Source organism: Pteropus vampyrus, unplaced genomic scaffold (assembly GCF_000151845.1).
Source record: "Pteropus vampyrus isolate Shadow unplaced genomic scaffold, Pvam_2.0 Scaffold1000000932, whole genome shotgun sequence".
Taxonomy (NCBI): Eukaryota; Metazoa; Chordata; class Mammalia; order Chiroptera; family Pteropodidae; genus Pteropus; species Pteropus vampyrus.
In genome coordinates, this window is record NW_011915334.1 from 3,097 (window position 1) to 17,038 (window position 13,942).

At 37.8% G+C, this 13,942-nt stretch overlaps 2 protein-coding genes across 2 annotated transcripts; both read right to left on the reverse strand.

The window, feature by feature from the left end:
- Positions 1-1,605: 1,605 nt before the first annotated feature.
- On the reverse strand, positions 1,606-10,834 carry LOC105311157 (complement factor H-like). Its single transcript, XM_023526962.1, has 7 exons — positions 10,786-10,834; positions 9,390-9,563; positions 7,871-8,044; positions 6,967-7,146; positions 5,548-5,721; positions 2,423-2,605; positions 1,606-2,013 (listed from the first exon to the last, which is right to left on the reverse strand). Exons 1-7 carry the CDS (start codon positions 10,832-10,834, stop codon positions 1,817-1,819), a joined length of 1,131 nt encoding a protein of 376 aa, XP_023382730.1. The 3' UTR covers positions 1,606-1,816.
- Positions 10,835-11,738: 904 nt separating this feature from the next.
- Positions 11,739-13,554, reverse strand: LOC111735439 (complement factor H-like). The gene is made up of 3 exons (XM_023526963.1): positions 13,357-13,554; positions 12,751-12,960; positions 11,739-11,884 (listed from the first exon to the last, which is right to left on the reverse strand). The coding sequence occupies exons 1-3, from the start codon at positions 13,484-13,486 to the stop codon at positions 11,739-11,741; spliced, it is 486 nt and encodes a 161-aa protein (XP_023382731.1). The 5' UTR covers positions 13,487-13,554.
- Positions 13,555-13,942: the final 388 nt, after the last annotated feature.

Below are 13,942 nucleotides of genomic sequence, written 5' to 3' on the forward strand. Positions count from 1 at the left end.
TTGGGCAGGAGAAGCGCTCGGTGAGTCTGGAATATCGAGCTGTGCCCAAGGGGAGAGAAATGCTCAGAGACCAGTGGGCAGATCTCAGGAGCAATGAGAAGCCAGTTGCAAGAGGCACCCACCTTCGAGAAGTCAAATTTGAGGTCCCTTGACCTTCTAATAGAATCATGAATGAAACTGATCGTGACAAATTGAATAAATAAAAATTCATGAATCCATGCTGATACACACACAAGTTTAAAAATAGAGAGAAAGAACTCTTGAAAGTCATCATGGATAGTCACTTACAAGTCTCTACTTCAAAAGTTAGAAATTAAAGGACAAAAAGAAGTATTTACCAAATCTTTTTAGGTGAAACTTTAAGCAGAGTTGGTAAACTGACACTCGTCTTTACGCAAGAATTAGTCGACACGTGCAGAACAATGATAGAATTTATTTTACAAATAACTCTTTTGCAGCCAACAATATAATTGATCATAGGCAAGTATCATAGATGCCACAACGATGCGGTGAAAAGTTTTAGAAAGATAGTCAATACGCAAATGTTAACATTAATAGCAAAGAAACTTGCCAGTTATAACATTGTTCCTCCATATGTGAGAAAACTGGCTGTCCCCACCGAGTCAGGTTTACATGGACTGGCTTTTGGTGACAGCCAGGTTTCTCTTTCTAAGAATGTCACCTGATTCGATTTGATACGAAGTAACAAGGTCTCACTTTAAATTTTTAGCTGAATTATTTATATATTTATTTTCATCATCAACTTTTCATGTTTTTGTAGAAATTAAATCGACCGATTTGTATTATGTGTTTGAAACGTACAAGCATAAAAATCACATTTCAGACTTGCGTTTGAATGTTTCCAAAACCCTTTTGACCGACATCATCATAAAAACACTACTGCATATGAACATCATCATGAAAGGGTTCTTTAGAGTTCTGACGTGTATTGTCTTAATTCTGTACGTATTTTTTTTATAGCACAGTTCAAAGGCAATACACGTTAACGACAGGAAAATGGGACGACCTAAGTAAATACAAAAGAATTCGATGCAAACTCTTACCCCAATTAGCTCTAAATTCAAATCTAGTTCCGGTAAGTGTTTTATTGTACTTTCTGCCAAACTCTGTTCTATAAACGTTTATTCAGTGTTCAAAGCATATTGTGGACGTGTGTGTGCTTATACATGATGTTGTATTTTGATCAGTGTCATAATAATTATGCACCCAATTAGATTCCAATTCCTCCTTATAAATTCTTTGAATTATGATGTGTGCTACGTAGACGTCTTGTAGATGATGCATTTCATCATTTTGGGGGTATAGTTAGCTACTGAGAGATAACCAAAACTAAGTAATAAGCTCTCACATCGTATGGCTCACATACGTTTGACGTAGTTTGGCTTTTACGTGCTTGTAAGTGATATTATTTTGAAGATGCAGACAAACGTTTTTTTTTATTTCCTCTGAAATCAGAGTGTCAGAGCATGTCAGAAGTTATGGGGAAGCTTTGAGAGAGTCAGGAGAATGGTAGATGGAGACGGGCATGAAACAGATTGTATCTAATTGCTGGCCATAGATGATTCATGAATAAAACACACAGCATTATGGTCTGTCAGGTTTTAATGAGATGCTTGTAAGAGTGATTTCTCAGTCTCTCAGATTATAATCACATCTTCTACATAATGTTTCACACGGACTCTGATTCACGACTAAAAAGTCTGATTTTTCAATGCTTAAAAAATATAAATTGAGAAGAATTGACTTCAAAGCTCTAAACGAATGTGCATATGGTAATTTTATGGCCGCATTTTCACTATGCACAAGTGGGATACTCCATTTTCCCTTCACGACAGGTGACTCGAAATGCATGATGAGGTGATACTTCACGAAATCCATATTTACACATAAATTCAACAGTATCATCTGTTTTAGAATAATACTTTTTCTTATCTTCCCATCTTAACTGTATCTTATGTATTTCCATCATTTCTTGTGATATTACACATGCATCTGAAGGTAAAAAAAAAGAACATAAAACATTAAGTCGTATACAAATATTTTCCACAGAATTTCACACTTTCACATAGACTCTTCTATGTGTCCAAAATTTCAGTCTCAGAACCTTTTCCAAAACAACTCAGTGATTATCCATCATGTGCATTTAAGTCATTCTACACTCTTCATGATGTAAAAATGAGGAACTGTGTTTAATGTGTGATAATCAAAGATTCCTAATGTCAGTGATCATCTGAAAGCTTTCACGAAAAAATCTTTGGTTGCTGTTGTTGCTTGTTAAGAATCTTTCAAATGACGTCTCCTCATATATTACTGCTTGGTAGTCAAGCATTCAATAGAATGCAAAACATCACAGTCATTACACTGATTTTCCCAGGATCCATGAAAATGTTAACGTCCTTACCTATGCATTTTGGTGGTTCTGACCACCGTCCATTTGTACATGTGATTTTCTTGTTTCCCCGAAGCTCATACAAGTTCTGGCACTGGTACTCAACGGACGACCCTGGAGGGTACTCCGCCACCGAGAATGTGGTGATATCTCCATTGTCAATAGATGGTGCGGGCCCACATTTTCCTGCAGAGTCTAAAAAACATGTTATTTGATTTGTAGAGAGATCACAGAAGGACACAGGTTAAAGTAAAACAAATAAAAACATAGCACAATATGTAATATTAAGACTTTGGTTTTCTGACAAAATGTTAATGGAAGAAATTTTAATCTCTTAAATTGAGAGTCAAACACTAAGACCTTTCTCACCAAATCTGAAGGCATCTAAAAACAGAAACAAATACGTCTGCTTTGCAGTATTCCAGTGTTAATCAAAATGGTTTTCTTAATGAGTGTGTGCCGGACTGGTAGATGGCAGAGATAAACAAAGGAAGATTCTTGTTCTCACCTACATGTACTACAGGGTCTATCGGGTCTCTAGCCATGTTTTTTTGACTTTTCATTTTTATTACAAAAGAAAAAACAACTCCCTCCATAAAATTAAAATATCACAAATTTCTATATTGTGAAACAGATTTTCTAACTTCCTGTTCTGGACAAGACAAGGAAGAAACATTTCTGCTTATTCCTTCTGCCCCGTCTAACTCAAAGTCCTGAACATATCATAAAAAACAACAGAAGAGATTGTGAAAGATGCAGAAAAGAAGTCGATCTGGTTATAGACCTTGAGATTCGAGGAAATACACTGAGTGAGTTGTTTGTTTCATTTGGCCTTGTACATATCACTGTGTACAAAGAATGAAACTCAGAAATGATACCGAGTTTATGAAAAGATAAAGTCCCAAGAAGAGCCTAATTGCTGTAGGCAAATGTCCAGAAAAGGAACAGTCTCTTCAAGAAAGAAACAATTTTGTGCCATACTGCACTCGCTCTAGAAAAACACCATGGAAGAAGCCTAAGACCAGCGTTCCTCGTCCATGATCAGCGGCAGCCGGTCAGGGGCCTCGACCTCCAGGTAGGCCATCACTCTCAGGGAATAAGACGCCTCTGCCCTTTGCTGTGGGGTCCACGGAGGCCATGTGGGGCGCCTGAACTTGCACCCTGTATGGTAGTGATGGAGTTCCGATAAACAAAAGAATTCATGAAAACCACAGTCTCCAAACACAACACCTGATGTGCAGAATACAGTTGAAAATCATTCATCCCACCAAAGACCAGGGAAGTCTCGAAAGACAAAAGTTAACCGAGAGAAGACAACGCTGACATGACCCGAATGTTAGAATTATTAGACAATGCTTTTCAAAACTCCAAAGGGACAACAAAATGGAAAAAATCTATCACAGTATTTTTAGAAATCTCACTGGAGGGGCTTTATATGACATTGCAGACAGAAGGGTAAATCCATAAGCTTAAGTTAGAACGACATAAATTACTCACTTGGAAAATAGACAAAAACAAAAAACTGAATAAACAGAGTTTCAGGAAGCCATGGGAAGAAGGCCAAAATTTGAGACCTAGAAAGCAAAAAGAAAGAAGTAGAAGATGAAAAAAAAAAAATCCAAAAGTAACAGCTGAAAATTTCCCAAATTGCATATGAGGAATAAACTCATATATATTTTTAAAAGGGGAGGGGTTGCGTGGGGTGGGGGGAGCTCAAACAAGATCAAAGCAGAGAAATTCATGTCAAGATATATCATAATCCAAATGGTGAAAACTGAAGAAAAAGGAAAAATTCTCCAAAGCAGCTACATAGAAATTATACGATACTCTATGCAACCAGAGAGAGAGACGACGTTGTTCAAGTTCTGGAGAAAATAACTGTCAACCCCAAATTCCATATCCAGTGACACTGTCCTTTAGAATTAAAATGAGAAATGGTTATTCTCAGAAGAAGGAAAACAGGGAGAATTTATGTCCCCCGGACCTACCCTTAAAGAATTGCTCAAGGAACCTTCGAATCGAAAGGAATCAATGGCAGAAGGACGGCTCCGCCTTTAGGAAGGAAGAGAAAAGAATGGACTTGATATGAAGAGGGGTAAATGTAGTAAGACATTTTCTAACGAATTGGTGCAAAATGAAATCCTGTGATATGTGTTAAAATAGAGAGGGGAAATACTTAGATATTTCTGTTTCAAATGTGGGGAGAATACGTGGGCCTAAGAGGAGGTAAAGTTTGCACATGTCGCTTCAAGTAGGGAGTGACAGCCCACACACATCCATCTTGCGGGAGTGAGAATCAGAGCCAACAGGCACAAAACAACTCAGAAAATGGCTGACCAGGCCCAACATAACTGATCATGATTCTAAACGTAAGTTGCTAAAAGACACAGTGGAAAAGACTGAAAATAATCACGCGGACACACAAACAAGACCCCAGCACTGGCTTCAAACTTGAAAATGCAGGTGGATTCGAAGGAAAAGCTTGTGGAAAACACACACCAGGCCAAAGTCTATTAGAAAACCGAGAGGTGGCTGATAAAACCTCTCCTTTGGGGGTTTTCTACACCCTGGATGAAGAGTGTCCGTGAGCAGGTGCACAGGCTGTTTTTCGCCCTGCAGGAATTGCCTGGGTGAGCTCAACCGGTGTCGTGCCTTTAAGGTGAAGCCACAGGCACAGGAAATCTGGGTCAACCCCTGTCTGTCACTCGCCCCCGCTGTCTCGTCTGCATCCCAAACTGGAGCTCCACTGGTCTGGCAACAACACAGACTGAAGGGTTTTCAGCATATTTATTCCTCAGCAAACACTGAGTATTCTATTCTATTCTTTTCTTTTTTCTTTTCTTTTCTTTTCTTTTCTTTTCTTTTTTCTTTTCTTTTCTTTTCTTTTCCTTTGTTTTAATATCTAAGGTAGAGGATTTTCCATGATTGCAACTCTTTTTCTAATCTCGTGAGAGTCTTCTTAAATAAATGTATCATATTACTGATTCAGTCCACAGAAAGAATTGGATGTAAGCACCACCATTTCACTTGCATTAAAACATTTCATTCCATGGGAACTACTTCATTATGTTTTTATATCAACATATTTTGGCCCTAAGATATATTCTCGAATTGGGGGCAGGGATGAGATACTATACCTTTGCACTGAGGTGGTTCTGTCCATGTTCCATTTAAACATGTCACTTCTACATCTCCAAATAGTTGCAAAGAATTGATGCATTCATAACGTACTGTGTTACCATGTAGATACCTGGCCTTCTTGTATAGTATGTTAGCATTTTCCACTGTGGGCGGATTCGTACAGGAAGCATCTGAATAGAAAAAAAAAAAGGGATCTGTAACAAATGATTGTTTTGAGTAGTAAATCAACAAAAGAGATTTCAAATATATTTCCAGAAAGATTCAAAATCCAATAGTTAATCTGTCATGAAAGACTGCTAATTTTCATAAATGTATAGGTAAGATTTAAAACAGGACATAAATCGATAATTTTTGTAAGATTTAAACTTTGATACCTTAAATCTTTCTCCTCTCCTCTCTAAAAGGTTAATAGATATATTTTAGGTCAATGAAAAGGATGATTTTTCTGGATGGTTTTCTTTTCGAGTTTAGTAAAATAAATATTATAAATTACATAAAGTCAAAATGAATTTATAAACCATGAGAAACTCATAGCAAAGAGATTATTTGACATCAGAATTTCTTTTTCACTTCTTTTACGAAACGTAATATTAGGCCCTTAAAAAATAACCACAAAAGTAGACACTTCCTCAGAGAATAAGTCAAGAAACAAAACCTCATAGACAGACAACAGTTTAATGGTGACCAGAGGGAAGGAGGGTACGCGATGGGAGGGAGGCAGATAGGGTCAAGGGGCTCAAATATATGGTGACAAAAGGAGATTCAATTTGGGGTGTGAACACGCGGTGCAATATCCAGAGGATGTATTATTGGATTGTACAATTTTACTAAACAATGTCACCGCAATCCACTTAATAAAATTATTAAAAACTATTACGAGTTAAAACGAGAAACAGTTAATGTACTCAGAATACCGTAGTTGAAGGAAGAAGATGACATAAGAACCGCACAAAAGGAGTCGTGGAAAAATCAAAGTTAAATCAAGGCGTGACATGTAAAGACACTCTTCAGTGATTTGGGGGGGCCCACGTAACACTACAAAGAGCGGCGTATAAGAATCGGGTGGTTCTGAAAGATCACAGGTGATCGCTATGGTTCCCAAACTGAAACAGAATCCCCTGGGAATTGTTAAACCAGGGTCGCGAACCCGGAGTTTCTGACTCTGAGTCTGGAATTTGCATTTGCATCTGAAACGACTTCCCAAAAGATGCTGATGCTGCTCTTGCCCGGGCCACAATTTGAGAACCAAAGGGCCCTGTGTTCACCACCCGGTCCACGTTCCACGTCTCACGTGATTGCGGACACCTTGTTGACCTGGCCTAAGGCATAATCCATTTCTTCATGACGCTGGAGGCCATTTTGTTATAGTACTTAAGATGTCTTTATAAATACATTTTGAAATTTCATCCAAGTACCTCTGCATGTTGGCCTTCCTATCCATCTTCCCTTAAGACACCGTATAGTTTTGGGTCCTTCCATTTGGTAATATTGCTCACATCTATAAATCACTTCTTCTCCTGACTTATACGACCTCTTCCTCTGCGGACCTACACGGATGGCTTTGTCAAAGCTGGGCGGGGCCGAACATTCTACTTCTGAAAGGAAAAATATTATGCATTTGTTCAATACATATTTAAAGATACATAAGGGCCAATAATCTCATCCTAGAGTAATAGGTACATATCAAACCATGATGCATACTGTACAATATTTTTCTTACAACTAGCAGTCTTGACTTAATTAAATTGACTGAATCTACATTTCTTGAAAGCATAACACGGGAATGGTGATATTAAAATCTGAAGAGATATGGACACAGGTGATGCTTGAGACCAAACTTCTCATATTCACATTCCTATTTGCCCATAGAGTCTACCGATATTATCTACGTATTTCTAATTTTTGCTTGTCAAAAATCTATTTCCATAATTATGCCAAATATATTAGAAAATTATATCTTTATAAGGAGATAAACTAAGAGTAAATTGAATGGTGATGACACCGATGAGCGTGGGCCAACTGCGATAGAGAATCAGAGAGAAAAAGTCTGAGAATGTGCATCTGAGCACGTCGAAAGTACAGACAGACAAGCTGACGTCGAAATGAAATAATTCGTCTCTGGGAGGCAAAATAAAATAATCTCGCTCATGTTGCCAAACTTTTCTTATTACTAGGGCTATCGATTCTCTACCAGAATCCAGAACATTCCAGAGATACTTTGTTGAAGTCTCAAATTACCACTTAGTTTCATATTTGTATCAGTAACACTTGGAATTAAAGATATCTGTCAGCCTTAGAATAGAATTGAATACTCTGTACCTCTGCAGTATGGTGGATGGGACCATTTTCCTCCCAAACATTTTATAGATGCAGGTCCTTCCATCTCAAAACCTCTGAAACATCTGTACTCAGCTCCTTGTCCATATTCATCACTGCCGAACCAATTAGGTACAAAACCATTTGAAATTGATGGCGGTGGTCCGCAAGGAAGTCCTAAAAGAAAAAGAAAAAGAAAAAGAAAAAGAAAAAGAAAAAGAAGAGAGAGAGAGAGAGAGAGAGAGAGAGAGAGAGAGAGAGAGAGAGAGAGAGGAAGAAAGAAAGAAAGATAGATAGAAAGAAAGAAAGAAAGAAAAAATAACAGTATACTTCAATAACTTTGAAACTGATTTTATGTACCAGTTGTCATATTTGGTACTTTTATTTGAAACAAAATGATCACACAGAAGCCAGCATCACACAACAGAGAAGGAACACAAAAGCTTCCTAAAGCCACCGTGTGGTGTGTGTCCACTATCAACCTGACCAAAAACTTGAAACTAAAAATGTCAATATCTTCATGAATGGAGCTAGCAATGCTTCTATAAGCAATCATGGATAATAAAAGGAAACACATTCAGAATTAATCATCTTAAGAAGAGTACCAGATTTTATAAGAAATCAGAACGGATACTGGAAGAAGAACATAGGCGTTTAAACACCTAGAGGCAGAGCATCTACTACAACTTATACAGATACGTAGGAATACCCGCTGGTGTACCTATGTGAACAGGTTGATTTAAATTTAACCGTACACTCAGTTTTAGTACCCCCAAAATGCCAGAATTAAGTGATTTCATAAAGGACCAATGAAAATTAGCACGAATAGGCTCGATTAGATTATGCGGAAATTGTTTGGTAAATATGTAATATGTGAAGGCTACATTACTGCATACACATAAATGGTTTTATGTGGATTTGAAAGAAAAGCTTGTGGAAAGCACACACCAGGCCAAAGTCTATTAGAAAACCGAGAGGTGGCTGATAAAACCTCTCCTTTGGGGGTTTTCTACACCCTGGATGAAGAGCGTCCTGTGAGCAGGTTCACAGGCTGTTTTTCACCCTGCAGGAATTGCCTGGGCGAGCTCAGCCGGTGTCGTGCCTTTAAGGTGAAGCCACAGGCACAGGAAACCCGGGTCAACCCCGTCTGTCACTCACACCCGCTGTCTCGTCCGCATCCCAAACTGGAGCTCCACTGGTCTGGCAACAACACAGACTGAAGGGTCTTTAGCACATTTCTTCCTCAGGAAACACTGAGTTTTGTTTTGTTTTGTTTTGTTTTAATACTTTAGGTGGAGGATTTTCCATGATTGCAACTCTTTTTCTAATCTCGTGAGAGTCTTCTTAAATAAATGTATCATATTACCGATTCAGTCCCCAAAAAGAATCGGATTTAAGCACCACCATTTCATTTGCATTAAAATATTTCATTCCATGGGAACTACTTCACTATGTTTTTATATCAACCTATTTTGGCCCTAAGATATATTCTCGAATTGCGGGCAGGGATGAGATACTGTACCTTTGCACTGAGGTGGTTCTGTCCATGTTCCATTTAAACATGTCACTTCTACATCCCCAAATAGTTGCAAGGAATTGATGCATTCATAACGTACTGTGTTACCATGTAGATACCTGGCCTTCTTGTATAGTATGTTAGCATTTTCCACTGTGGGCGGATTCGTACAGGAAGCATCTGAATAGAAAAAAGAAAATGGATCTGTAACAAATGATTGTTTTGAGTAGTAAATCAACAAAAGAGATTTCAAATATATTTCCAGAAAGATTCAAAATCCAATAGTTAATCTGTCATGAAAGACTGCTAATTTTCATAAATGTATAGGTAAGATTTAAAACAGGACATAAATCGATAATTTTTGTAAGATTTAAACTTTGATACCTTAAATCTTTCTCCTCTCCTCTCAAAAAGGTTAATAGATATTTGTTAGGCCAATGAAAAGGATGATTTTTCTGGATGGTTTTCCTTTCGAGTTTAGTAAAATAAATATTATAAATTACATAAAGTCAAAATGAATTTATAAACCACGAGAAACTCATAGCAAAGAGATTATTTGACATCAGAATTTCTTTTTCACTTCTTTTACGAAACGTAATATTAGGCCCTTAAAAAATAACCACAAAAGTAGACACTTCCTCAGAGAATAAGTCAAGAAACAAAACCTCATAGACAGACAACAGTTTAATGGTGACCAGAGGGAAGGAGGGTGTGGGGGGAGGCAGATAGGGTCAAGGGGCTCAAACATATGGTGACAGAAGGAGATTTGATTTGGGGTGTGAACACGCGGTGCAATATCCAGAGGATGTATTATTGGATTGTACAATTTTACTAAACAATGTCACCGCAATCCACTTAATAAAATTATTAAAAACTATTACGAGTTAAAACGAGAAACAGTTAATGTACTCAGAATACCGTAGTTGAAGGAGGAAGATGACATAAGAACCGCACGAAAGGAGCCGTGGAAAAATCAAAGTTAAATCAAGGCGTGACATGTAAAGACACTCTTCAGTGATTTGGGGGGGCTCACGTGACACTACAAAGAGCAGCGTATAAGAGTCGGGTGGCTCTGAAAGATCACAGGCGATCGCTATGGTTCCCAAACTGAAGGGTGCGTAGAATCCCCTGGGAATTGTTAAACCAGGGTCGCGAACTCGGAGTTTCTGACTCTGAGTCTGGAATTTGCATTTGCATCTGAAACGACTTCCCAGAAGATGCTGATGCTGCTCTTGCCCGGGCCACAGTTTGAGAACCACGGGGCCCTGTGTTCACCACCCGGTCCACGTTCCACGTCTCACGTGATTGCGGACACCTTGTTGACCCGGCCTAAGGCATAATCCATTTCTTCATGACGCTGGAGGCCATTTTGTTATAGTACTTAAAATGTCTTTATAAATACATTTTGAAATTTCATCCAAGTACCTCTGCATGTTGGCCTTCCTATCCATCTTCCCTTAAGACACCGTATAGTTTTGGGTCCTTCCATTTGGTAATATTGCTCACATCTATAAATCACTTCTTCTCCTGACTTATACGACCTCTTCCTCTGCGGACCTACACGGATGGCTTTGTCGAACCTGGGCGGGGTGGAACATTCTGCTTCTGAAAGGAAAAATATTATGCATTTGTTCAATACATATTTAAAGATACATAATGGCCAATAATCTCATCCTAGAGTAATAGGTACATATCAAACCATGATGCTACTGTACAATATTTTTCTTACAACTAGCAGTCTTGACTTAATTAAATTGACTGAATCTACATTTCTTGAAAGCATAACACGGGAATGGTGATATTAAAATCTGAAGAGATATGGACACAGGTGATGCTTGAGACCAAACTTCTCATATTCACATTCCTATTTGCCCATAGAGTCTACCGATATTATCTACGTATTTCTAATTTTTGCTTGTCAAAAATCTATTTCCATAATTATGCCAAATATATTAGAAAATTATATCTTTATAAGGAGATAAACTAAGAGTAAATTGAATGGTGATGAGACCGATGAGCGTGGGCCAACTGCGATAGAGAATCAGAGAGAAAAAGTCTGAGAATGTGCATCTGAGCACATCGAAAGTACAGACAGACAAGCTGACTTCGAAATGAAATAATCAGTCTCCGGGAGGCAAAATAAAATAATCTTGCTCATGTTGCCAAACTTTTCTTATTATTAGGGCTATCGATTCTCTACCAGAATCCAGAACATTCCAGAGATACTTTGTTGAATTCTCAAATTACCACTTAGTTTCATATTTGTATCATTAACGCTCGGAATTAAAGATATCTGTCAGCCTTAGAATAGAATTGAATACACTGTACTTGTGCAGTATGGTGGATGGGACCATTTTATATGATTAGGTACAGAGATGCAGGTCCTTCCATCTCAAAACCTGTGAAACAGCGGTACTCAGCTACTTCTCCAAATTCATAACTGCTGATATGATTAGGTACAGAGCCATTTGAAATTGAAGGTGGTGGTCCGCAAGGAAGTCCTAAAAAATAAAGAGAGAGAGAGAGAAAGAGAGAGAGAGAGAGAGAGAGAGAGAGAGAGAGAGAGAGAGAAAAGAAAGAAAGAAAGAAAGAAAGAAAGAAAGAAAGAAAGAAAGAAAGAAAGAAAGAAAGAAAGAAAGAAAGAAAGAAAGAAAGAAAGAAAGAAAGAAAGAAAAAATAACAGTATACTTCAATAACTTTGAAACTGATTTTATGTACCAGTTGTCATATTTGGTACTTTTATTTGAAACAAAATGATCACACAGAAGCCAGCATCACACAACAGAGAAGGAACACAAAAGCTTCCTAAAGCCACCGTGTGGTGTGTGTCCACATCAACCTGACCAAGAACTTGAAACTAAAAATGTCAATATCTTCATGAATGGAGCTAGCAATGCTTCTATAAGCAATCATGGATAATAAAAGGAAACACATTCAGAATTAATCATCTTAAGAAGAGTACCAGATTTTATAAGAAATCAGAACGGATACTGGAAGAACATAGGCGTTTAAACACCTAGTGGCAGAGCATCTACTACAACTTATACAGATACGGAGGAATACCCGCTGGTGTACCTATGTGAACAGGTTGATTTAATTTAACTGTACACTCAGTTTTAGTACCCCCAAAATGCCAGAATTAAGTGATTTCATAAAGGACCAATGAAATTAGCACGAATAGGCTCGATTTGATTATGCGGAAATTGTTTGGTAAATATGTAATATATGAAGGCTACATTACTGCATACACATAAATGGTTTTATATATCTAGAAATCTAAAGGGTTACGTGTCATGACTTTGATGACGATTGACTACTTGAATGAATTGTACCAAAAACAGAATTCTAGTTTGCGTGGGGTCCTTACCTACACACTGAGGCGGAGAACTCCATTTTCCCATGTTGCATGTTATACCATCTTCTTCAGATAGCCGGAAACCATCTTCACAGATGTAACTTAATTTGGTGCCATGTGCATAAGGCTTGGGTTCAGATGTTCCTTTCCTTTCTTCCGAAGATCTAGATACATTAACGGTTCCATGTTCTATGTGAGGTGGTTGAGAACATGGATATTTTTCTAGATGTAGAACAGAGATCAAAGGATCAATCACAAAGATAACGTTTAAATCGAAAAATGAAATCGAACACTGTTCCACATATTGGAACAAGGATAACTTGAACAAGTTAAATGATTTGAAAACTAAAAAGTATCTGAAATTTGCAAGAATGCATGTCTCCCTAGTTCACTTGAGGAGTAAAATGTGCATAAACAAAAACCGTATCTAATAATTACACGGTAACCCAAAGTTTTTGTCTGTGTTCGTTTCACACTCAGAGTGGAAGAATTATGATTGAGCTGTGGACCTAGATAGTGACTTGCTGTTTCACGGTGAGCGGAACAGGAACAGAGAAAGGACAGAGGACTCTGACCCTCCTGGAGAGAAGGTTAAAAGGCAAGTTCCGTGCTACTGACCGACACAGCGTGGGACTGACTGCCATGTCCCATTCTTGCACACGATTTCTTCTCCTCCCCGAATTAGAGCATTTTCTTGACAAAGAATAGATATTTTGTCTCCATCTTGATAATTCACCGTAGTTGTCATATTTCGAGCTCTGGGAATCCGAGGTGGAGGTGGACATCTTTGTACTTCTAAAAGTATTAAAATTAAATTCCTTGATGAAAAATCATAAGTTAAAAGTAATAAAAGGACAGTTCACTAAATTAAAATGTCAGTAATAACAGATTCTAAAAGATCAAATTATAGCGCCATGTTCTATGTTTAAATATGTCATACTTTTCAGCTTGTTTAGCACTTAACATATCACATTTGGTTTCTATTCTCCAGGCCTTCTCTGTAGATTCTTCCTTTTATTCTTTCTGTGACCCATCTTGCATTATTTATGTAAAGTCTATGATAATGAATTTGAATATTAGGACGCTCTGCCTGAATCACTCACTCCAAAGCAGGCTCTGAATAAAGACGGAGATCACATTTTTTCTTATAGACAACCATGATCAAATGCATTGCAATTAGAGGAAAACCCTCACAAGAACGTAA

Coding starts and splice junctions, on each gene's coding strand:
- LOC105311157 (XM_023526962.1), bottom strand. CDS start 10,834: ATGGATAGGAAGGCCAACATGCAGAGGTACTTGGATGAAATTTCAAAA. Junction 5,722..6,966: donor AGGAAGGCCAACATGCAGAG/GTACTTGGATGA, acceptor TTTTCTATTCAG/ATGCTTCCTGTACGAATCCG. Junction 2,606..5,547: donor AGAACCACCTCAGTGCAAAG/GTATAGTATCTC, acceptor CATGTTTTTTAG/ACTCTGCAGGAAAATGTGGG.
- LOC111735439 (XM_023526963.1), bottom strand. CDS start 13,486: ATGACAACTACGGTGAATTATCAAGATGGAGACAAAATATCTATTCTT. Junction 12,961..13,356: donor GTCAGTCCCACGCTGTGTCG/GTCAGTAGCACG, acceptor TTCTACATCTAG/AAAAATATCCATGTTCTCAA. Junction 11,885..12,750: donor TTCTCCGCCTCAGTGTGTAG/GTAAGGACCCCA, acceptor TTTATTTTTTAG/GACTTCCTTGCGGACCACCA.